Here is a 23,122-nt window from a genome sequence, read left to right as displayed (position 1 = left end):
ATGTCTTTTCCCAATCAGAAACAGTGCTGGGAGGAACTTATTTCCCCTCTATTGGATATTCCATGTGCATACAATATAGCACATGAAGCAGCCAAAAAGGGACACTTATTATCCCCAATTCTGTTTCAAGCTGGAAAAAGGCACAGATGGGAAGATCCCTGCCCCCATGTCAAAGTTCCCTGCCCAAAGTATGCCAAGTCTCTTCTTCAGCAAGATGCATCTGAGAAATACTTCGCAGAATTTTTATAAACAATCAGTATTTAAATAGAAACTGTAAGAGAGAAATAACTCAGTCACTAATGCATTCATACCCTGCAGAGATGTGCCTATCAATTAAAAATAAATAATGGCATTTCAGTTTGTTTGCTGAGAAACAAAATTTATACTTTTTCCACTTTGCCCAGATTTTTTCTACTCACAACTAGACATGGGCGTGAACCAAAAAAATTTAATGAACCAGCGGTTCGCGGTTCGGTGCCGACAACAATCCCAAGATCGTGAACTGCAACGAACATTTCCCATTACCGAACCAGTTTGCATTTGGCGGTTCGTGGGGCACAGAATGGCCCCCGTGGCACTTACAGAGCCCATATTCCCGGGGAGTCTTTTGCAGCCTCTCCTACAGCCATCACCCAAGTTTGGACAAGATTGCAAAAGGGATCTTGGAGTTAAGGCCTCTCCAATCCAAGGCCCCCAGGAAACTCCCACTTCACACAATTAGAGCCACTGGTTGACGTTGGCCCAGTGTACAGAAGGTGGGTGTTGATGGCGGCCGCCGGGCCTGGCAGCCATGGGGAGGCAGCAACAAGCCACCTCCCCTTTAGGGGGCGGGGGGTCTGGCCGCTCATTTGCGGCACCCCCCATGTGCCCGCCCGCTAGGCCAAAGAGGAGCGTGCTAGTATTCCCAGCGTGGGTGGGAGAGGACATGTCATTCGGACAGGGACCTGATCCCCCAGCAAGCGAGGGTCCTCACCCGAGGGTCCCACTGAGGAACAGTGCGGCAGCAGCTGACAGCACCCACCTTCCTGCCTTGCCGGAAAGGACGGGAGGGAGAGGAGATGTCATTTGGAGGGGAAGTGGAAAGATTCACCAACAGCCGCGAGGCCTCCTCCGAAGATATCACTGAGCTACTCTGTGGCGGCAGCCAACAGTACCCACCTTCCTGCCTTGCCAGAAAGGATGGGAGGGAGAAGACCTGTCATGTGGGGGTAAGTGGGAAGATCCCCCTGCAACCACCAGTCCAAAGTGGAGGGTGCTGGTATTCCTGGCGCAGGCTGGAAGAAGGGTAATGACGGTGGCCACCGGGGCTGGTGGCCACGGGGAGACAGCAATGAGCCACCTCCCCTTTAGGGGGTGGGGGGGTCTGGCTGCTCACCAGCGGCACCCCCATGGAAGGACGGGAGGGAGAGGAGATGTCATTTGGAGGGGTCGGAGGGCTCCAGAGAGGGACAGGTCGAAAGAGGGTCTGTGAAGTTGGAAGATCCTAACAGCTGTGAGGCCTCCTCCGAGGATCGCACTGAGGAACTCTGCAGCAGCAGCCAGTATCAACCACCTTCTTGCCTTTGCGGAAAGGATGGAATAGGACAGGACCGGAGAGGTTGTTGGGAGGGGACTGAGTGTTCCGTAGAGGAAGAGGTGAGAAGAGGGACCGTGTACTTGTGTGGGAGAGGAGGGCCGAGCCCAAGGCTTCCTGGCTGCATTGCACAGCAGGACCGGGACAGAGGGATCCCACATCCACCCTGAAGGAGTGCGCAGACTGCTGTGGCAGAGGCTTGTCCACTGCCCGTGTCACAGTGGAGGTTGTTTCCAGCATCACTCACCTTCCTGCCTTCACGGAAAGGACGTGACTGGTCGTGGCGGCATTACCCATTTACCCCTGCCCAGAGGGGACCGCCGCTGCTGCTGGCAGGGGCCACCGTGACATACAATCTTATGTGCAACAGTAGTTGATCTGTCCCTTGTGGCCCAAAGCCGAAGCATCATACAGCACCCAGCGTCCGGCCTTCAGGGAAAGGGTGTGAGGACAAGGGACCCATTTCCCCCTGCTCAGATGGGGCAGCAGATGCCCATGGAAAGGGGGGGTACCGTGTGGTGCCATGCTAACACCAGCAACAGCAGCAGAGCTGCTCCTCGTGCCAGAAAGCGGCATCAGCTCGCAGCACCACACCTTCCTGCCTTCGCGGAAAGGACATGACTGGTCATAGCAGCATTACCCATTCACCCCTGCCCAGAGGGGACAGCTGCTGCTGTTGGCAGGGGTCACCATGACGTACAATCTTATTTGCAACAGTAGTTGATCTGTCCCTCGTGGCCCAAAGCCAAAGCATCATACAGCACCCACCATCCAGCCTTCACGGAAAGGGTGTGAGGGTGAGGGACCCATTCCCCCCTGCTCACAGGGGGCAGCAGGTGCCCATGGAAAGGGGGGTATTGTGTGGTGCCATACTAACACCAGCAACAGCTCCTGAGCTGCCCCTTGTGCCCAAAAGCAGCAGCGGCAGACCTCAACCACCTTCCTGCCTTCACGGAAAGGACACGTGACTGGTCGTGGGTCCCATTCCCCCCATGCACAGAGAGAACAGCAGGTACACATGGATAGGGGTGCACCGTGCAGCTCAAACCTGTCAAACTCAGCAAAAGCTTCTGAGCTGCCCCTTGGGGTCCAAAGCGGCGGCAGCAGACAGCACCCAACTTCCTGCCTTCATGGAAAGGGTGGGATGGGAAAAACAGGAGAGGCTGGGAGGCATCTGAGCAGATCCAGAGAGGGAGTGGTGTGAAGAGGGAACGGACAGTTGTCTGAGAGAGGAGGGCAAAGGGTCACCGGCCATGGAAGCAGCCCTGAGAACTGAGGGAGATTTGAGCCTGCTGTGGACGAGCTGGGCTGCCTATAACCCCAGGGTGGCTCAGAGCCTGGGTAGGTCCAGGTCCACGGGAGGATGCCCCAGTAGGTTGAAGTTCACCTTGATGAACATTAACATGTCCAGGTCTGGGTGCAGATGTGCGCAGCAGGGACAGAGGAGGTCTCCCAGGTGGGAGAACACCCGCTCGCTCTGCACGCTAGTGGGAGGGCAGGGCAGGATGTTTCTTGCCACGATGGACAGGTCTGGCCATCAGTCAGATTTCCTCACCCAATACTGCAACGGGTTGGCATGGGGGGCTTGCTGGGCTCAGAAAGGTACTCGTGCACCACGGCCCCTGCAGAGTCCTCCACTGAGAGGGACGCACCCGCCATGCAGCGGCCAACCACGCAGCCCACTGACGAGGCCCAGAGATTGAATGTGTCCATTGGGGTGGCTCTTCCCTGGTGGAGACCACAGGCTCGGGTGGTGCCTCTTTAGGTGCCGAAGCAGGGCTGTCGATGACAGGTGCTTCGGGTCATTGCCCCTGCGCACCAGGCCCTCACACACAAAGCACTGCACCATACGGGGGTCAGTAGGAAAGGACCGAAAGTGCCTCCAAACATTTAAGTTGAACCATGGCCCACTAATGGTTCCAGGGGAGGGAGGATGAAGGGTTGCTGCTGGATATGCCATGGAGCTGGCAATGGAAGATGGAGTGATGGGTGGACTGCAGGCAGGGACAGCACCACCAGTAGTTTGGGATGGGGACGGGCTGGATGTTTCCTTGAACCCCAACCATTCCTCCAAGGATCCCTCGGCCTCCTCCTCCCCAGACATTTTAAGGAGTTCCTCTTCTGCCACCGGCAACACCTCTTCGGCCTCCTCCACAGCTGCAACAGAGATGACACTGTGAACCCTCAGCCGAGGTGCCCACTGAGCTTGGCCCCAGGGCCTGGCAGCAGCCCTGGCACCAGAGGGAGGGAGGGACTAGAGCCCTAGCCCACCACTCCCACAGACCTGAACAGATCAGGCACTAATGTGAGCCCTCAGCCGAGGTACCCACCGAGCTTGGCCCCAGGGCCTGGCAGCAGCCCTGGCACCAGAGGGAAGGAACGACTAGAGCCCTAGCCCAACACTCCCACAGACCAGACCCGATCAGGCTCTGATCAATAATCAATGTGAGCCCTCAGCCAAGGTGCCCACTGAGCTTGGCCTCAGAGCCAGGCAGCAGCCCTGGAACCAGAGGAGATAGATCCCTATCCCCCAAAGCCAAGCTCAATTGTACTCTCTCAGTCTCTCTCCCCAAAGGCTAGCAAGAGGCAAGCAAGAGCTCTGTCCCACTCCACTGCTTGCTGAAAGTGAAACCCAGCCTGGGAGCCCACGGCTATTTATAAGCACAGGTCCCATTGAGCAACGCAGGAGGTCTGTATTTGGCCATCAGAGCTGCCTGTCAGGGTTTGCAGGGATGAGATTGGAGTGCCCATGGCTACAGGACACCCCCTTCCCCCTCCCTCCCCTGGGTGTCTTCTCCCAACTTGTAACCGCTTTGCAGCTCCGTGGTTGGGAGGAAGCCCTGCCGATCAAGGTAAGCTGGGCTTCCATTCGGGTTTCCAGGGCAACAGAAGGAGTGCAGACAGAGTTCAGGCATTCCCTCGACTCCGTTGCCAGGGAAATTGATTGCTGGCACCTGCCTGGCTTCCTGAACCGTGGCCGAATGCACCGAACCAGGCTTTTACTGACCACTGGTTTGTTGGCTGTGGCCGATAACAAACAGCCAGATTGCGATCGCGTGATCACCATTTTCGTGAGTTTTTGAAGTTTGTAATGTGGTCCGTGCCCATCTCTACTCACAACTTCAGAGATCTGAAAATGAATTGCTTACTTAAAACAATGTGTTATTCTGTGCAGTCAGACATATGGGAATGCACCTATGCAGTCTACAAGCGGAAACTTCTAGAAAGATTTGGAAGACTGCAAACTGTTACCCATCTACTGCCAAATGCATAGATCTTGACCTATGAAATTAGCTCTGGAATAAACCACCCTCACAACAGTCATTTATTACATGGTGTGACATTCTGCATTTGGCCTTGTTTGTTGTCTTGTTATTTCTATTATAATTATAGTGTGGGTGGATTTGATCATAACCCTTAGGCCTTTTCTATTTTGGCTGGAAGAGCTTACACTTAATAAAATGCCACTGTCCTTTAATTGGTAGGGTATTATATTGTGAATATCAAAGGGGTAATCCCTAATACCACTTTAATCCATCACCAGATAAATTTAAACAATGAAGAGGTTTTGATCATGAACTGGCCTGTTAATTGTTTGGTAATTTACTGGTGTGATAAATAACTGATGCTGATTACACCTGCCTCTGGTGTGATGAGCTCTTTCTTCTCCCTAGTATTTAATCCATTATAACTCATTTGTTCAAATATACTGAGAAAGAGTCTGGGATAGGGTTGCTGACTCTGGCTTGGAAATTCCTGAAGATTTGGAGGTGGTACTTGGGGAGGCTGGAGTATAGGTAGGAGAGGGAGCTCACCAGGAATGGGATGCCACAGAGTTTGCCCTCCAAATTTGCCATTTCCTCCAGGGGAACTGATCCCTGGAATCTGGAGATCAGTTGTAACTCTGGGAAAACTTGGTGAAACTGGATCACGAGTGGATCAGTTGTTACAGAGATAGTAACAGAGATAGAAACTGCCAGATTACCATATGACATATTTTCCTCAAATTTTCCAATCTTGAAACGCTTACCACACAGAGCTCAATCTGCCTCTCAGATTGTTATATTCCCTTTATCCATGAATACTTAAGTTCGAGAGCTTACAAATTAGTGTCTGTCCCTCCACACCACCACTCTACTCACAGTTTGCTTTTTCCTGAATACAGACTACAAGATAGGACTACTTCAGAAAATCTAGACTCTTTCTGAGGATAATGAGTTAAACACTAATTTTCTTCCATCACCTTCTCTTCCCTTCTCTCTCTGAGGCTTTCAATAGGCATAATTTGTTATTTCTGGGTTCTCCACTGTACCAAGAGGGTAAAAGGCAAATTGACAGATAAGAGAGGGAAGGGGATAGACTTAATCCCATTTGATACATAAGGATGCTTCTCCTAACAGGAATCAGGAAATTGCCTCAGAGGCTCCTTTGCTATTCAGTCATTTGCCTTCTTGTACAGATGAGCATTGCCTTTTCCTCTGGGTGGCAGCTCTCATCTTGTTCCCACAGTAAATAAATAAAAAAAATATCTGAGTTCTATTGAAATCCAAAGTCTAACTACACATAACTAGTCACAAGACTTAGTTCAATCTATCTTTTTATATGATTTCAGGGCAATTATTTTAATTTACTTCAATAGAACCAGGGCTTTTTTCTGGGAAAAGAGGTGGTGGAACCCTATTATCACATGTGCACATGCAAAGCATGCATGTACTCCCGGAAATGTGTGATAACATCACTTCCAGAAGTGACAGAACTCCAAGAACCCTGCACAATGCACTGCAATGAGATAAATGTTAGTAAGCTTGGAAAATTACAATATTATGAGAAAGGGTTTTTTTTCCCCTTTCTGTATCCTCTACAAAAAGTGAAATCTTCCATTCCATTTCCCAAACATTTTATTTCTTTGGAATCATATTTTAAAATATGCAAAAAGGAGGGGGCCTCTAAAAATCCAAAACCCATCTCACAAATCTAAATTTTAACATATATCCTATGCCAGTGTAGAAAAAAAATTCCAATTTTTTTTTTCAAAATTCCAGAGTCTGAAATTCCTAATCTAATGAATATTGAATTTTCAAATTTTCAGGGAGGGTTTTGCTTTACTGGAGCAATTCAAAATTACATACTCAACTTTAGCTGCATTAGATTTACACTTAGTTTAAATTGGCTTTTTTTTTGCCTGCCAACTCTACCTTACTAATGGCTAAGCTGTTGTGACATTGTGAAATGCTCATAAATATTCCAGTGTCCCAGACAAACAATATTCATAAAAACTTCCTTAACACCCATATGTTCACTGCAATTTCAGTGATGTTAATCAGCTGAGGGTGGGGAGAACCATTTAAGTTACAGCTATTAAGACATAAAAACACCTGTATGCTGATGAATATATTGATGAATGCCTTCTGTGACTTGGACACAGCTGACCATTCCTAGCATAAAACTGAAATAACCATAACTGATATTTTAACTAATACAAATAACCGTAACTGATATATTTAACTAGCACAGAACCAATCTGCATTCAAAAGCTGTGGGAACCATAACAATGTCAACTTCAGTTAACAAAAGAATGAAAGCAATACACACACACACAGAGCTCCACCCACCCCATTAAAAGAAAGCAGAATGAACTAAAAGCAGCACACATGCACACACACAGCCCCCCACCCCCATGAAAATACAACAGAATGAACTCAAAGCAGCATACATATACACACAGCCACACCCCCGAAAAGAAAGCAGAATGAACTCAAAGCAGCACACATACACACACAGTATCACCTACCCACTGCCCCAATGAAAATAAAACAGAATGAACTCAAAGCAGTACACATATACACAGAAACCCCTGAATGAAATGAAAGTAGAATGAACACAAAGCAGCTAACCTCCTCTGGAGAGCTGGCCCCAGCAGCTCTGCTTGCTCTCTCTCTCTCTCTCTCTCTCTCACACACACACACACACACTCACAGAGGAAAGAAAAAAGCAGAATGAACTCAAAGCAGCTTACCTTTCTCTGCAGAGCCCATGCTGGGCCCCAGCTCTCTCTCTCTCTCTCACACACACACACACACACTCACTCACTCACAGAGGAATGGAAAAAAACCAGAATGAACTCAAAGCAGCTAAGCCTCCTCTGCAGAGCCCGTGCTGGACCCCAGCTCTCTCTCTTACTCACAGAGGAATGGAAAAAAAGCAGAATGAACTCAAAGCAGCTAAACCTCCTCTGCAGAGCCTGTGCTGGGCCCCAGCTCTCTTTCTCTCACTCTCAGAAGAATGGGGGGAAAGCAGAATGACCTCAAAGCAGCTTACCCTCCTCTGCAGAGCCCGCACTGGGCCCGAGAAGCATCTGCTTGTGCTCTCTCTCTCACTCACTCAAGGAAACACAATGCACTCAAAGCAGCTAAACTTCCTCCACAGAGCCGGCAGGGCTGAAGGAGGAAGGAATCATGTGGGCAGATTCTCGAGCTGTCGGAACACCGTTCTGGAGCGTTCCCCCTCAAAAAAAGCCCTGAACAGGACTAAAACAATATAAAATGTTTTGCTAAAAATGATGTGATGCAAAATTTCCGGTAAGCATAATGGTTGTAAGTTAAGTATTTTTATCACTGGGAAGAGATCAACCTATTAAGGCAAATGAAGCCAATCTATAACATATGACATGTTATATCTGTGCATCAAACTTTTTTCAAAGCTCACATTTTCATGTTGTGTTTACCATATTAAATACATTTTGTATGAATTCATCAATACGTTATTAACTTAAACTTTTCCAAACCTCATGTTTTACAATACTGATTAATAATATAGCAGACAATTAGCCTCAGTTTTTTTCTAGCTTCTATGTCATTAGCCATGATTGAAGTGCTCATTGTTGTGATATTCATCCTCATAAATCCCTAACTAAAGTTTCTGAGTATATAAATTTTATTTATTTAAAATCTCACTGTGGCTCTTCAAGTTAGGAATACAATGTAGATTACTTTAACATGATTATGAGAGCTGAGGTCCTTAGACTGAGCGTTCTATTTTAAAAGGCAATGGCTTTCCAAGTTCAATGCTCTAATTTAGCAGTTCAGTACCTCTGACTATGCTAGATTTGCTCTATCACTCACTTCACCTAAGGGTCAATCTCTTGCTTTCTCCAGCTAAAAAGCCTTCAGTACCCAAGCACCTCTTAAGTAAGAAATATTGAAAGGTTAAAGATTATAATGGGCTTTGAGCAGTTGTCACAAACTGGTAAAAAGAGATTAATGTGCACCAGAGGTTAAAATGGTAAAGGTCAGCTTCCAGTCTCTCGATCTCTGGCTTGTAGCCAGAGGTTTCATTTCACCTATAGTTTCTCTGCTTACTTTAATTAATCCTGTTAGCTGTGAACCTGGAGAGAATGAAATGAGGAATATTACCAGGAGTGTACATAATGTGAAAGAACTTACAGCTTTAATATGGGCCTTAAAATGTAATACCCAACATAAAAAAGTGAATGATTTGGTTTTGATTATTGATTTCACACACTAAAATCTATAAAAGCCTTTTCTAAATGAAGTTTTCCTACATAACAGGCAGTTCAATATTTAATCTTTCACTACTATTTTGATCCAAAAATATAGAATCTTAAAATTGGATCCATGAATAATTCAATAGCTATGGTTCAGGAGCAGAACCTAAAGCATTTCATTTTTCAGGCCTAAGATCTGCAGTGCACTGCAGTTTGGCAGGAGAAGTATAAGTTCCGAGAAAGAATGATGTGGTTTAAACCCATCCAAACCCATTTCTGAAATGGAAAAGGATTTTGGAGAATCTTGGGTCATAATAAGCCTGAATTCTGACTCTTCAGACATTAATGACAATACAAGTACTTCTACTATATTCCTCGATCTTTTGGAGTGTGTTTAAGTGAGAATAATAGAAATATAATTTTTTTCAACGGTTCCCAGTAAAGAGAGAAAATCCTTCTTTAAAAAGGAATAGACAAATTGTTTATTATGAGACAAAATCTGTAAAAGCTGCTATGTTATATATCCTGTTGGAATTAGTAGGACTTAGGACATGTGAAGCCTTTACAACTATGCAAATATTTGTCACCTAGATGTTATGAGATGAGAGATGCATCATAGTTGCATTTTTAAATTTTGGCACAGTTATCTTTTGGGGGATGATGTTGAAATATGATTTGACAGACACAGAAGGAATACAAATCATATTAGAACTACTGCTAAGCATGTTACGAATTTTTAAAGAATTAAATAAAATAAAGTTATAGATTCAGAGCTGGATCTAAAGGCACCTTTTCACATATACAAGGTGACTTCCATAGACTGCCTCCATTTGGGTTAGATGGTTGCAAAAAGTGAAACTTAAAGAAGGTGTTCCTTTTGTGCAAACTTTAGCTCAGTCAGAACATGAGAACTGCTATAAAAGCTACCTATGATCAGTGTGCATTCTTCCAAGCATTGGAGAACATCACTACTTCCATTTTCTTTCTGCACAGATAAACCACACACTTTTAAATTCAAGACACATAATTTAAATATTTAAAGCTTAGTTTCCTCCTTGTGTATGTGACAGGCAGGAATAGTTCCAGTTCCACCTCTCCTGGGGAACAGCCAATGAAAGCTGGCAGAATGCGGGGACTGGTGTCAGTTGGAATCCGTTAAGGCAGAGAGAAGGGGAGAAGGATTTGAAGCTGCTGAGGAGCAGCAGCAGTGAGAGCTGACACCTCTGGACACTTGTTCTCTTACACTGTATGTATCCACAGTTATAAGAGTGTGGAGTTATAAGGTCATCTCTCAAGAACAATGTATCTTGGTGTTTGAATAAATCACTCCAGTGTTATGTATGTCTTGTAAATAAAAGTTATTCTTGTTTCTGTATCAGCCCTAGCTGGCTTGAAGTTGTTGGCTAAAGGAAAATAACGCACACATCAAGCATTCTGGTCACGATCAATGCACCTAATTGACTGAATGGTGGCAGTATATATGGGAAGCAAACATGACTTTCTTTACTTTAATAGCCCTGGGCAGTAGCTGAGTGAGGGGAAGTAAATATAAGGAATGGTCTGCCCATCTGGTAGAGCCTCTGGGAAGAGGAGAGAGAGGATCCTGTGTTGATTTGGGTCAGGCAGCTATAGTGGATACATTTGAGGCTAGACAAGTGGCATATTGTGATGTCTCTAATTGCCCGTGAAGCTCCAAAACCTGTGCAGGGAGGTTTATTGTGGGTAGCAATATGTAGGAGGGTCACAGTACATTTTTCTAGTCCACAGAAACCAAGACTGGAATACTGGCTAAACTGTTATGGTTGTCAATCAACAGTCACTGAGGGCATCTGGCTAAAGCTTATAGGTTCTCCTTTTATCATTTGGTTTTATATTGGGGGATATATATATATTAGATTTCAGATTTTTTATGCAAACCTATGGCATTTTCAGGTTTGTAAAAAGATCTAACTTGTTAATTGCTCCTCTCTCTAGATTTAAGTATCCACAGATTTGGCCAATTTGAGAATTAGATACATTGATATAAGTAACAACCTGTCTCAGAGAGAAGTCTCACTCAAAAAGCTCTCTTCAGAATATCAAGAAAACAAAAGACAAAAGACTAACTCAACATTGCTGGTTGTCAAAGCCACATCTTGGCTTTACTGACAATGACAGCACCAAAAAACTAAACTTCTCTCATCAGTAGTTTCACAGTTTTGATTACAAGAATCCTTGTATCAAGCAAATAAAAAGTTGTTTGAATAAAAAGTCAGTAGTATATTAGTAATAAGTTGTTGCAAAATTTACTATAGTAACATTCCAAAGCAGTAGCTTTTTTTTTTAAATCACCTATTAGCTTGAATATCATATAAAAATGTCCTAAGTAAAGTGAGCATCTTAGATGCCTTACCTGTATTCGTTCAACTTCTAAAAAAGTTGCTGATTGGAAGGCCTTTTCCCATAATGTGAGATCACATTCTAATTCTACGGAAAAGTAGAGATCCTCTCCATTTTCAGATTGGACACCAAAGCAGTGTTTCCGTCGGTCCAGCAGATCACTGTCCTGATGAAAACCTGGAGTTATATAATCTTGCATACATCAATTAATATTTCTTACGGTATAGGCACAACAAACTAGCTTGCAATCATATACTCTGCACTGTCCTTAGTCTTGCTTGATTCATATGAATATGCTTGAAACAAATTTCACTTTAAATAACAGCATAGAACCCACGGATGCAATGTTTAGAGCTCTTTGCTAGCTAATTTGCATGGAAGTTAAAACAATTATCTTAAATACCTTTAACTGTGATATATAGTCTGGACATAAGCACAGGAAAGAACTGACCAGTATTTAGAACTATGTGGAAAGGAGGCAAATTACATCATTCCTAGGGTGTTTTCAGACAGGATTAAGCATGACCATCTTCTAAAGTTATTATTTCTTCTGGAAGGGATCTTATATTTTTAAAAATATTTTTATTGTAATAATGCTTAACAAATAAAAACAATTACAAAGATATTAGCGATAGCAATTCCAAAATATTAGTAAATAAGTATTCATAGTGAGATATTATTAGCATATCACACAAGATTTCTTTCTATTGAATAATCAAAATAGCGTTTCATAAAGTGTTTGTCAAACTTTAGCAGTATATTTAAAGATGATAATAAGAAAAGTAATTTGTAACTATTAGTAAAACACTTATCAATTATGCTAGAATAAACCCTCCTTCCCTCCCCCCCTTCCCTCTTCCTCCCCTAAAGCTAGTTTACAACCACGAATTCTAAAGTCCTTCCAATCCCCTCCCTTCCCCGTTTCCCGCATTCCCCCCGCCCCCCAACATACAGACAATTCTGAACTCAGTGGCCTGTAGGTAGTTACCTCACAGGTTATTGATATAATAACCAATTCCGAGAACAGAAATAGACAATGGGGGCTAAATGCAATGCCATCCTATCCCTCCACCACCCCAAATCCATATGAAGTCTTGATTAAATGCTTTTTTTTTCACAACGTAGATATTATGTCCTAAATGTTGGGATTAATCAGTTAATTCCACTGAACTGGTATTTTACTGTTTTTAAAGGGAGATAAAGCAGTTGACATTCTTCTTTTCCGTGTATTTCTCTCCACTTCTGCTGCAGTTTCAATTCCAACAGCTCTGAGAAATGCTGCTCCAGATTCTTGGTCTGTTGCTCTAAACATTTTGTCTTGATGTGAGATTTCTAGGTTGACAAGGTTGATCCATTTATAGCTTATTTGGGCATTCCTTAATGCTTCAGTTGCTCCTTTCAGTTGTCTCCTTTTGTTCAGTACTTCTGTGAGGATCAATATCCAATGCTCCCCTCGATCTAACTGCTGCAAGGATCTTTTTTCTAGTGTTCCCATCCTGAAATGACGCTATGATACCTCTGGGGACCTTTTTCTTTCCGTCTTTCCACAGACCCACTCTATAAGTGTTTTCTATTCTCGGAGCCTTGTCCTCTTTCCACTGTGGCTGCTTTGTTAGCCAAGAAGCCAGAAAGTTTGACAATTCTTCATTTAAATTCATATTTTCTTTAAATCCTCTAAATTTAACATTTCTCTGCCTTACAGCCATTTCCAATTTTAATAGTATTTCCTGAAGATGAGTGTTTGAACTTTGAAGCTCTCTGACTTCCGTCTGAACTGCATTACTGATTTCCACAGCTTTACTAGTGTTTTGAGTTGCCTTATTTATTTCAGTTTCCATTTCATCAAATTGTGCTGTAAATTGCTGCAATGGCATTTTCATATTGTCAAGTAAGTTTGTTTCATTTGCTTTATTAAATCAGTAAGATTGTCTTGTTGGGAGAGTGGGCTTATTTCGGGAATTTTAACTGTGCCCGCCATTTTGTTTTCCTCTCTCAGAATCTTCTCTGATGCCATTGCTATTTCCTGGTTCGAAAAGAACTCCTGCAAGTTTTTTGCCATTTTTACCTGATGCTTCTTTTTCTCTGACATCAGCTTTCCCATATTCTATGGATTTCATTTTGTTGTAATGATTTTAAAAGGGATGTTGGGGTGGGGAGGGACAAAGCTCTTGCATTAAGTGTCCTTCCTCCTCCGCGTCAATGCCCCCCTGATCTTATATTTTTAATAGCAAGATTTGAGGTGAACACGATTTTCAGGGTAGCTTCCAAGAGTCAAAGCTCCCTTCGTCAGAAAGGACTCTCAAAAGCTTATACCAATGTTTCCTAACCAGGGTTCTATAGATCCCTGGGATTCCTCAGGACATCATCAGAGATACTGCGAGAAATCATGGAATAAATGAATAAAAATGTTGAAATACCATGAAAAATTCCAAACATCACTGGAAATCAAGGTTATTAAGGTTATATAAGCTGGCATTATATATACAGCAGCTCTTTAAATTTTCTTGCCAATAGTTTAGCAATATTAAATTGTACTCCTTGCCATCAACTTTTTCTTTCCTATAAATGCTTTTCGTAAGTGCAAAAATAGTAGGGAAACATTGGCTTATATCGTGAAAACCTTGTTGGTCTTTAGGGTGCAAATGGACTCAAACCTAATGCAGACCAACATAGTTAACCACCTGAAAATATACCTTTTGCTACCACAGTTGGAATGAAGAGGTATACACATAAGTTGGGAACTAAAAGGCTGCTTTATTAATGTAACAACAACGTATCAAACATGGTAAGGGCCTAAACTAGAGGTACAGGTGTTGTTTTTGCCTCAACAAGTTTCCAAACATTAGTTGCCCAGCCTCCTCCAACTTTGTATATGTTGCCCTTTGATTTCTATGCCCCTCTGACAAATTTCTTTACATGTCACATCTGACCAGTAAACAAGGTTTGGACCATTATCATAACAAAAGGCAGAAAGTCAGCAGAAGGTCTTAATCCCATCAGCTAACTGGAATCAACTGTCCTAGGAAGAATCTTCACCCTGCCTAAAATTCGGCAATGAGATAATTAATAAAAGACTTGCAGTAAGTAATCTGTGGACCTTTATTCACCTAAAAAATGGTTGCACTACCGTAGTGTTGAACTAAGATCAGGGAGACCCAGTTTTAAATCCCTACCCTGGTATAGAACCAACTGAATGACCTTGAGCCAGTCACACAGTCTGCCTAAGCTACCTCCCAGGGCTGCTGTGAGGATAAAATGGAGGAGAGGAAAACAAGGTAAACTGCTTTAGGTTTGCAGCCTAGTGCTGATGGCCGGAGGCCGCGGGCGCGATGACAAACAGAGACCAAACACATGGCTGGAGAGAAACAGGCCACAACTTTATTAACACAGCAGGTAAGGAGCGAAGGCAGTCATCTGGATCGGATCCCCATGCATCGGCGGGCCCGCCTGCCAGGCCGATGAAGCCCTCCCCCCTCAGACCCCAGCTGAGGGGGGGGGGGACCGGAGGAGTGGCATTAAGGGGGGGAGATCATCTGGGTGTACACCCCTGCATGATTCCCCTGCCACCTGGAGATGAGTCCGACTTGGCAGCCCCCGAGCTGGGCATGCACCTCCGTGACTCACCCCAAGATTCCTTATGGGAATCCCCTCAACAGGAACCAGGGCGGAGGCCCTGGCTCCTGCAAAAGGAGATCCGATCCAATGACCAACCGCCAACAGTTGTGACAAGGAAAACGAAAGGAACAATGTCCCCCCCAGTCCACTGAACAACGGAAGCGGTGGGTGGGATTCGCCGCCCGACGCCGAGTGAGGAGGGGCCGGGCAGTTGCCTGCTTAAATACCTGGCCGGCGGACCAGAGGGAAGACTCCCTCCCCGTGGTCCGGCAGCCGGCCCCGCCCCGGCCCCTCCCCGGTGGCCATGATTGGACGGCGGGGATTCAAACTGATTGGCTGCCGCTGTCCCGGAGCCCGGGCCGGCCGGCAGCCAGCCGCCGCGCCTTCTCAGTCCTCCGGCCCCGCGGCAGCAAACCGAGCGCTCGGTAAGTCGGGCGCTCGCGCATTCTGTGGTGAGAATGGAGGAGTATAAATGAAGTAAGTAAGTGATTTCCCAAACACAGGATTTCCTACTTCAGATGTGCTGCACCAATAACCCAAGCCTTATTTTACTGATGAGATGAAGACAGTCTTCAAATCCACCTCTCCCTACTTGGAAACCTCCCTCCTTTAATCTTTTTTGGAACTTTTCTCAGAATGCTGATCCCATCCCCTTCCTCCAGTCAGGTTACATACCTGAGAACCAAAGTCTAGAAAGAACATAAACTCCTCCCCCTGCCAATTTTGCTGCCTAGCTTGTAACTGTCTGGGACCAGAATATGTCTTTGTGTATTCTTCTACAGACTTACATAGCTGCAGAGCTTCCCATTGCTACCCTTTACCTGTTTCTGCTTCTTTCCCCTCCTTTTTTGGGTGAGTACTTGGCCATAATGTGCTCTGACATGCACATGATGTTGAATAAATCACCTGTGGGGCGGTCACAGATGAACAACAACAGAATAGGGGGAATAATTTCATCTCTTGTGCTACTCAATGGTCCTCTGCCTGGACCTGGCTTTTGATTATTAATTATCCTGTATTCAGTCTTCTACTACTGGTTTTTATGATTAATTTGTACTCCTCTGCTGCTGTTTTTTCCACATTGGCACACTGAGGTTTGAGTATCTCAGCTGGACTGTTATTACTCCACTGCTTTATCAACAAGCTTGGGTCAGTTTGATATTGTACTTCTAATAGTTCTGCTCATATTACAAATGAGGTGCTTTTTGTTGCAATGGGGAAGTCAACAGCTTTTCTACTAAGGCAATGGAGCCTCCCAGTTCTCAGTTTGGTTTTAACAGCTACCCTCTGGTGCAGATGTTTGTCTCTTTTATGTGTTGAGTCACAGTCTCAAAACTATGTTCCAATGATCTATTCCTTTATATAGGAAAATAAGCAGAGGTTATCACAGATTCAGGGTGTGATCTCTGTTATGACTTGTTTCACAACTAAATAGTTACATACATAACTGATCAGTCAATTTAACAACTTGTATATAGTCATGTAATTTATTCACTCATTCAGCTGAAAACCAAACCAATTACTACTGATCTGTGATATCAAGCTGATAGTCAAACTCTACAAGGTGTACCAACTTTGTATATGTTTGCATATGCCTCAAATTCAGCTGATGTATATTTCTTTTATTTTAGAGCAGAACCACAAGTGACAAAAGGCACAGATTGGACACTTGTCAGCTTCCCTCAAGTTTTGATGGGAAATGTAGGCAGCTTGGCGGAATGTTGGACAAGTGACAGTTGAAAAGTCCATTGGACAGCAGTCAGAGAGCCAAGCTGCAAGACTAGGATGCCTACATTTCCCATCAAAACTTGAGGGAAGCTGACAAGTGTCCAATCTGTGCCTTTTGTCACTTGTGGTTCTGCTCTTAGTTTGCAAAAATATTCTCTGATGTTAGAATGTCAATATAAACTTAACTAGGCATTTGACTCCATTTAAAAAGAGTCACTTTTTTTTTTATGAAGAAGGGAGCAGTATAAACGAATAAGCTCTACAGCACAACTCACATTCTAGAAGCATATAGGCCAGCTTATCTACTATTCTGTTTTAATTGTAACCAGAAGCTTCTATGAGAGGTTAGGCTGAGAAAGATGTGGCATAGATTTTCAAAATAAATTAAGTAATAGGAATGAGAAAATGTGTTGCTTGAATTAATACTGATTTACACTCTAAATGAGAGAAATCCATATTTCAGGAACAGAACGGGATTTCATTAACCTTATCCTTTCACAAATACCAAATAGATGCATTATCTTGACTTCATTCAACTTTGGACTCAAACCACCCACCATGTCTTTTCTATAGATGTATCTGGATAGATTTCCTATAGATTTCTCTTTGATAGAGAGCTTTTCCCAACGTGAACTGCACAATCTAAGTTTTAGTTGGATTGTAGGCAAGGTACAAAAAATACAGAAAATCCAAATAGTCCCCATGTTACCTTATCCTAATTCTATCAACAGAACAGGAGCTCTCAGTTGTATCATTCTGGCTTGATTGAGAGATTTTTGCATGTCGGGAACTAGACAGAAACAGCTGTGCATGTCTGTCAAGCCCAGCTTCCATGTGCAAAGTGGGTACCAATTCCCTCAACTACCATGGCACATCCTCACCAGGAATCCAGAGTGGTTTCAAAGCTTTGCTTTCAGAATTCTCTTACCACCAAAAACAATAAATAATCCTCTGAAGCAGTTATTTATTTTTGTTGTTTTAATGTTGATAAAAGACTGTAACTAGTAACCCTTGGATGCTGAAAAACAATATTTTTTGCATTTGAGGCAAATTTTGATGATCTTTCTAATTTTTGCTTGCTTTATGTTGCAGAATTATGCCCTTAAAAATTAACCGCTTTGTGTGCAAAGACAAGTATTTTTTACCCAGCACACAGAATGAGTTTTGAAGGTATCTGGTGTATGTAGCAAATCATTACTGTTTTGTTGCACTGTTATGATTTTAAGAAAATACAACAAAATAAATAACTTTTCAGTAAGTTCATTTAATTTTTTAATATATTTGTAAACCTCAAAGGAATATTCATTTCTCCACTTGAATGAATTATTTACTAAAACTCCAAAATTCGTCTTTCTTGCTGGAAGACAACTGGAGCAGAACTCAAGGTCTGAGGTTACCATGGAATAGCAACATAGAAAAACTAAGGGAACCCACACATCTCCAGTATTCTGCTCACAGTACACATTTTATTTTAAAACCCTGTTTTGTACTCACAGCCTTTTATGAGGATTTATTCTTATTTGTTTGCCACCTGACAACCATCAGCTCTTGGTCTTCTAGTTTAAGGAGAGTAAAAGGTCTACTTATTTGAACTGTGTTATAAGCACTTTCACAATTTTATAAATATACTTTAGCTTGTTAAAAGGACATAAAATTACCTTCTAAAATACTATTGAATTCCAGAATGGTTTAGATCCAAAATACCAAAAGAAGATTACAGTTTACAGATGGAAACTTTCCTGCCTCCCCACTATTTCAGCAGCCCTCAGAACATCCTGAAATTCTGATTCTGGCGATCAGAGGACCCTGATGAGTAGCATAGTGGGATGAAATGGGGGTCTGCAGACAGTACAAGGAGGGAACTGGCAAAATTGCTCCACTCCTTCACCAATGGACATAGTGTTCTATTGTTGTAAGTGCCATTAAATAAGTGGAAAAGTACATTTGGTTCCATTCCTGATCAGTTGTAAGGTACTGCCCCAAGTACTGTTTTAAGTGATTTAAATTATGATCTGATCATATATTTTTCCTTGCTTCCCATTCCTGAACCCATCTTGAGTTCCCCCTTCTTTTAAACCTTTATTTTTCTTACTTTTTGTCAGTTCTAGGGATGGCATTCCATGACAGATAGATCCCCAAACCCCTCAAAGCAAGTACTCCAGGGTCTTGGTTGAAAAGGTTTTATTATAGAGATCTATTAAGTTCACAGGTACCTCCAAAGATGAATAGGATTGGCAGGAATGAGAATACAAGCGTATTATTTAAGGATTGATATAAGGAGCAGGATTCCCCCTTCCCTGGGGCAGTTAGCAATAAGGCGCGAAAGTCTCAGTTCTCATGAGAAACACAATAGCTTTGTCTGGCCAGAGAAAGCCAGAAGATTACAAGGAATTCAACTCCCTCTATCTCTTGCGAAGAGTTACAGTTTCGTACAAGGTCAGTAAGCAGGCTTCAGGCTCAGAGATAACAGTCTCAACATTAGGCAAGCTTGAGATGGTATGAATATAATGGTCACAGTACATGAGCATAATAAGAGAGCATATAGTTACACAGTGTGATCAAATCGATACAGGGAACAGAGAACATATGAATGGCATGGATGAATGGTATGCAGACATGACACTTTTTCAAGTTTGACTTTTCATTTACAGCCATAGAAAAGCAGTCATTACAGCTAGCCTATGTATAAGAAGTTTCATTTTCTTCAGATAAGAAAATAAATTTGGAATGATAGCTACAGAACAGAAGAGTTCTGAAAGTGAAAACAGGTCACCTAGCCAAGTCATTAGTCTTATATTTTTATGTGTGAGGCCAATATCCACAGGACTTGTAAGAATGCATCAAGAAAGATGCATAGTTCAAGTCAAAACCCACTTGATGAAGCTGAGTGATCTCTCGTTCCATATTTTCAGAAGCTCAATGTACACAGCTGAAACTGCAAAACTGAAAATGTAAAGGACAGGACTGTTGCAAATTGTAGAACATCAATAAAGTGGGTGTACCAATGGATGAAGAGCAGAAGCCATTTCATTATAGTGTTGAAGAAACCACTCTAATAATTTTCAGCTGGATCTACCATCAACCTTATAAAATGTTACAAATAAAAAACATTGTTCTCTCAAATAATCAATGATATTAAACTTCTTTCCATGAAGACTTTTCTCTCCCAACAGATGAGGTTCAACTTTCTAACAAGAGAAGTTTCTAACAAGAGCATCCCCTTTCAGTTACAAATAGATAGAGAGAAGCTCTGCTCCAACTATCAGAACACTAGAATGCAATGATTCAGGGCAAACATTGTACAATGCATGTCCATTAGTTCAGGTGGTTTTACAAGGAAATTAGACAAATGAATGGAGAATAGCTATGAACAGCTGTGTGTGTGTGTGTGTGTGTGTGTGTGAGAGAGAGAGAGAGAGAGAGAGAGAGAGAGAGAGAGAGAGAGAGAGAGAGAGAGAGAGAGAGAGAGAGAGAGAGAGAGAGAGAGAGAGAGAGAGAGAGAGAGAGAGAGTAAATCAAATTGCATGGCGAGAAAAACTGTACTCTGTTACAAATTACAAAATTATGGCTAGGGGTGTGCAAAGGCACACTGTTTCGGGATTCTCGTTCCGGGTATGCCCGAAACGAGAATCTGTTTCGGCAACAGCTAGATCCGAAACGGCAAGCTGTTTCGGGTTTAGCAGTTTGGTATTGTTTCGGGTTGTTTCGGGTTTTTCAATGGGAAAATGCCTCCGTCTTCCTGGACGCCTGGGGGAAGCATTTTCCCACTGAATTAAGCCAAAATTGGTGAGGACCTTCCTCTAACTCCTCTCTAACAACCCCCCCAAGTTTCAGACCAATTGGAATTTGGGGGCCATGTTATGGCCCCCCAAACCAGGTCCCCCTATCCTCGCCTAAAAAAGGGAAACGTGAACGTATTTTTAGCTTGCTGCTGCTAACCTTCTTCATTATTTCCTATGGGGGGAAAATGCCCCCCAACCCTCAGGGGCCCTTCTCCCACCTCTACTCCCACCCCCCACCAAGGCTCAGCCAGCTCCCACTTGGGGGGGCATTTTATGGCCTCCCCAAGTAGGTGCTCTCAGCCCCCAAAGTCCACCCCCTACAGCCTCACACAAACCCAATTCCCCCCCAGCTGCCACACACAGACCCAAATCCCCACATTAGCCCCTCACAGACCCAAATCCACCCCCAGCAGCCCCACACCCATAACCCCAGGAACAGGCTGGCAAAGGCCAGCCCTCTCCCTTTGTTCCCTATGCTGGGAACTTCTAAACTCTCTTTCCCTGGGCAATTCTGCACAGCCCAGGGGTGCCACAATGGTGGGCACACTTCTGAGTGCCAGCTTGTCCCTGTGAGAGAGCACCTGAACCACAGACACCCTCCCTCAAATTCCCCCACCACCTACAGAGATGGCTGGCCAGCCTCCCCATTGTTCCCTATGATGGGAACCAACTGCACAACAAAGAATAAAACTGGAATGCTGGAATGCCCTTTGATGTGCCCCCTCCTACTGTGTAACCTAAAGCAGTTAAAGAAATAAAGTGTTTTTGACAGGAATTGTGCTTTTGTGATTCTCTGATGTTAAGTGAGAGGTGTTATTTTTCTGTGTGGGGGACTGCTGGTGTAATGTGTCATAATGCTTTGCCTACTTGTACTTTGAAAGGGAGAAAATATTTTTTAAAAAACTTTATTTTGTGTTGTTCGTGTTTTATTCTTTGTTGTGCAGTTGGTTCCCATCATAGGGAACAATGGGGAGGCTGGCCAGCCATCTCTGTAGGTGGTGGGGGAATTTGAGGGAGGGTGTCTGTGGTTCAGGTGCTCTTTCACAGGGACAAGCTGGCACTCAGAAGCGTGCCCACCATTGTGGCACCCCTGGGCTGTGCAGAATTGCCCAGGGAAAGAGAGTTTAGAAGTTCCCAGCATAGGGAACAAAGGGAGAGGGCTGGCCTTTGCCAGCCTGTTCCTGGGGTTATGGGTGTGGGGCTGCTGGGGGTGGATTTGGGTCTGTGAGGGGCTAATGTGGGGATTTGGGTCTGTGTGTGGCAGCTGGGGGGAAATTGGGTTTGTGTGGGGCTGTAGGGGGTGGACTTTGGGGGCTGAGAGCACCTACTTGGGGAGGCCATGAAATGCCCCCCCCAAGTGGAAGCAGGCTGTGCCTTGGTGGGGGGTGGGAGGAAAGGTGGGAGAAGGGCCCCTGAGGGTTGGGGGCATTTTGCATGCAAAATGTCACCCCTGGCAAGACAAGCCTGCCTCTTCATTTTCCCCCCATAGGAAATAATGAAGAAGGTTAGCAGCAGCAAGCTAAAAATACGTTCACGTTTCCCTTTTTTAGGTGAGGATAGGGGGACCTGGTTTGGGGGGCCATAACATGGCCCCCCAAAGTCCAATCGGTCTGAAACTTGGGAGGTTGTTAGAGAGGAGTTAGAGGAAGGTCCCCACCAATTTTGGCTTGATTCGGTGGGAAAATGCCTCCCCCAGGCGTCCGGGAAGACGGAGGCATTTTCCCATTGAAAAACCCGAAACAACCCAAAACGTTTCGGAAATCGCTGTTTCGGGTTACCCAAAACGTTTCGGGTTTTCTGAAACGTTTCGGGAGAACCTGAAACAACCCGAAACAGGTTGTTTCGGGTTTTTTCGGGTATCATATACCCAAATTGCACACCCCTAATTATGGCAAATTAAATGATAAATTAAAGGGTGCCATTGATAGGATTCAGAATTCTATGCTGGCACTGATTTGCAGAATACACACAGCCTTGACTTCCAGTTTCTGTGTGGATTTTGCACTTCCTAGGCATTCTGAGATTCCAAGTAAGTGCAAAGAAAACATAAAATGAGGCAGTGGCAGTAGAATCCAGCTTCTTTAACTTATTGATAGAACTAAAACAAATTGTGATGGGGTTGCCACTCAGAGACAAAGCAAATGGTTGGAATGCAGAAGGTCCTACATGCAATCTCTGGTGCCTGCAGTTAAAAGGGTCTCAAGTGGCATTTGGGAAAGCCTCTTCTCTGCCTGAAACTCAAGAAAGTGGTTGTTGATCAGAGTAGGCAATCCTGTGCTAGAGGGATTGGGACTAAATTTATTCCAGACAAAGCAGCTTCTATATTGATATGGAGGCCACATGATCTAAAACAGGATCTCATCTGCAGCCCTGCTCCCTTTCTAAAAACATGCTTTGATACAAGGGAGTGGGCATAAGTGTTTATTATTCTAACGCATGGCAAACAGTTGAATGCTCCATGATAAAATTCTGTAACATCTCTCTTCAGTAATGTAATGATGGCACAATCCTGTAGACGTTTTTGATGCCTTTCTTCCCTAT

General features: G+C 43.9%; 1 protein-coding gene across 2 annotated transcripts in view; it reads right to left on the bottom strand.

The window, feature by feature from the left end:
- Positions 1 to 23,122, bottom strand: part of SNTG1 (syntrophin gamma 1) — a 188,696-nt gene that overhangs the window by 20,443 nt on the left and 145,131 nt on the right. For both annotated transcript variants that reach the window (XM_054985264.1, XM_054985265.1), the window contains exon 14: positions 11,470 to 11,622. In XM_054985264.1, the coding sequence (XP_054841239.1) occupies positions 11,470 to 11,622 (153 nt within the window). The remainder of the gene's footprint in view (positions 1 to 11,469; positions 11,623 to 23,122) is intronic.

The sequence above is a fragment of the Eublepharis macularius genome, chromosome 7 (assembly GCF_028583425.1).
Source record: "Eublepharis macularius isolate TG4126 chromosome 7, MPM_Emac_v1.0, whole genome shotgun sequence".
Classification (NCBI taxonomy): Eukaryota; Metazoa; Chordata; class Lepidosauria; order Squamata; family Eublepharidae; genus Eublepharis; species Eublepharis macularius.
Note: the sequence above shows the minus strand (reverse complement) of the source record. Positions and strands in the feature narration are given on the sequence as shown.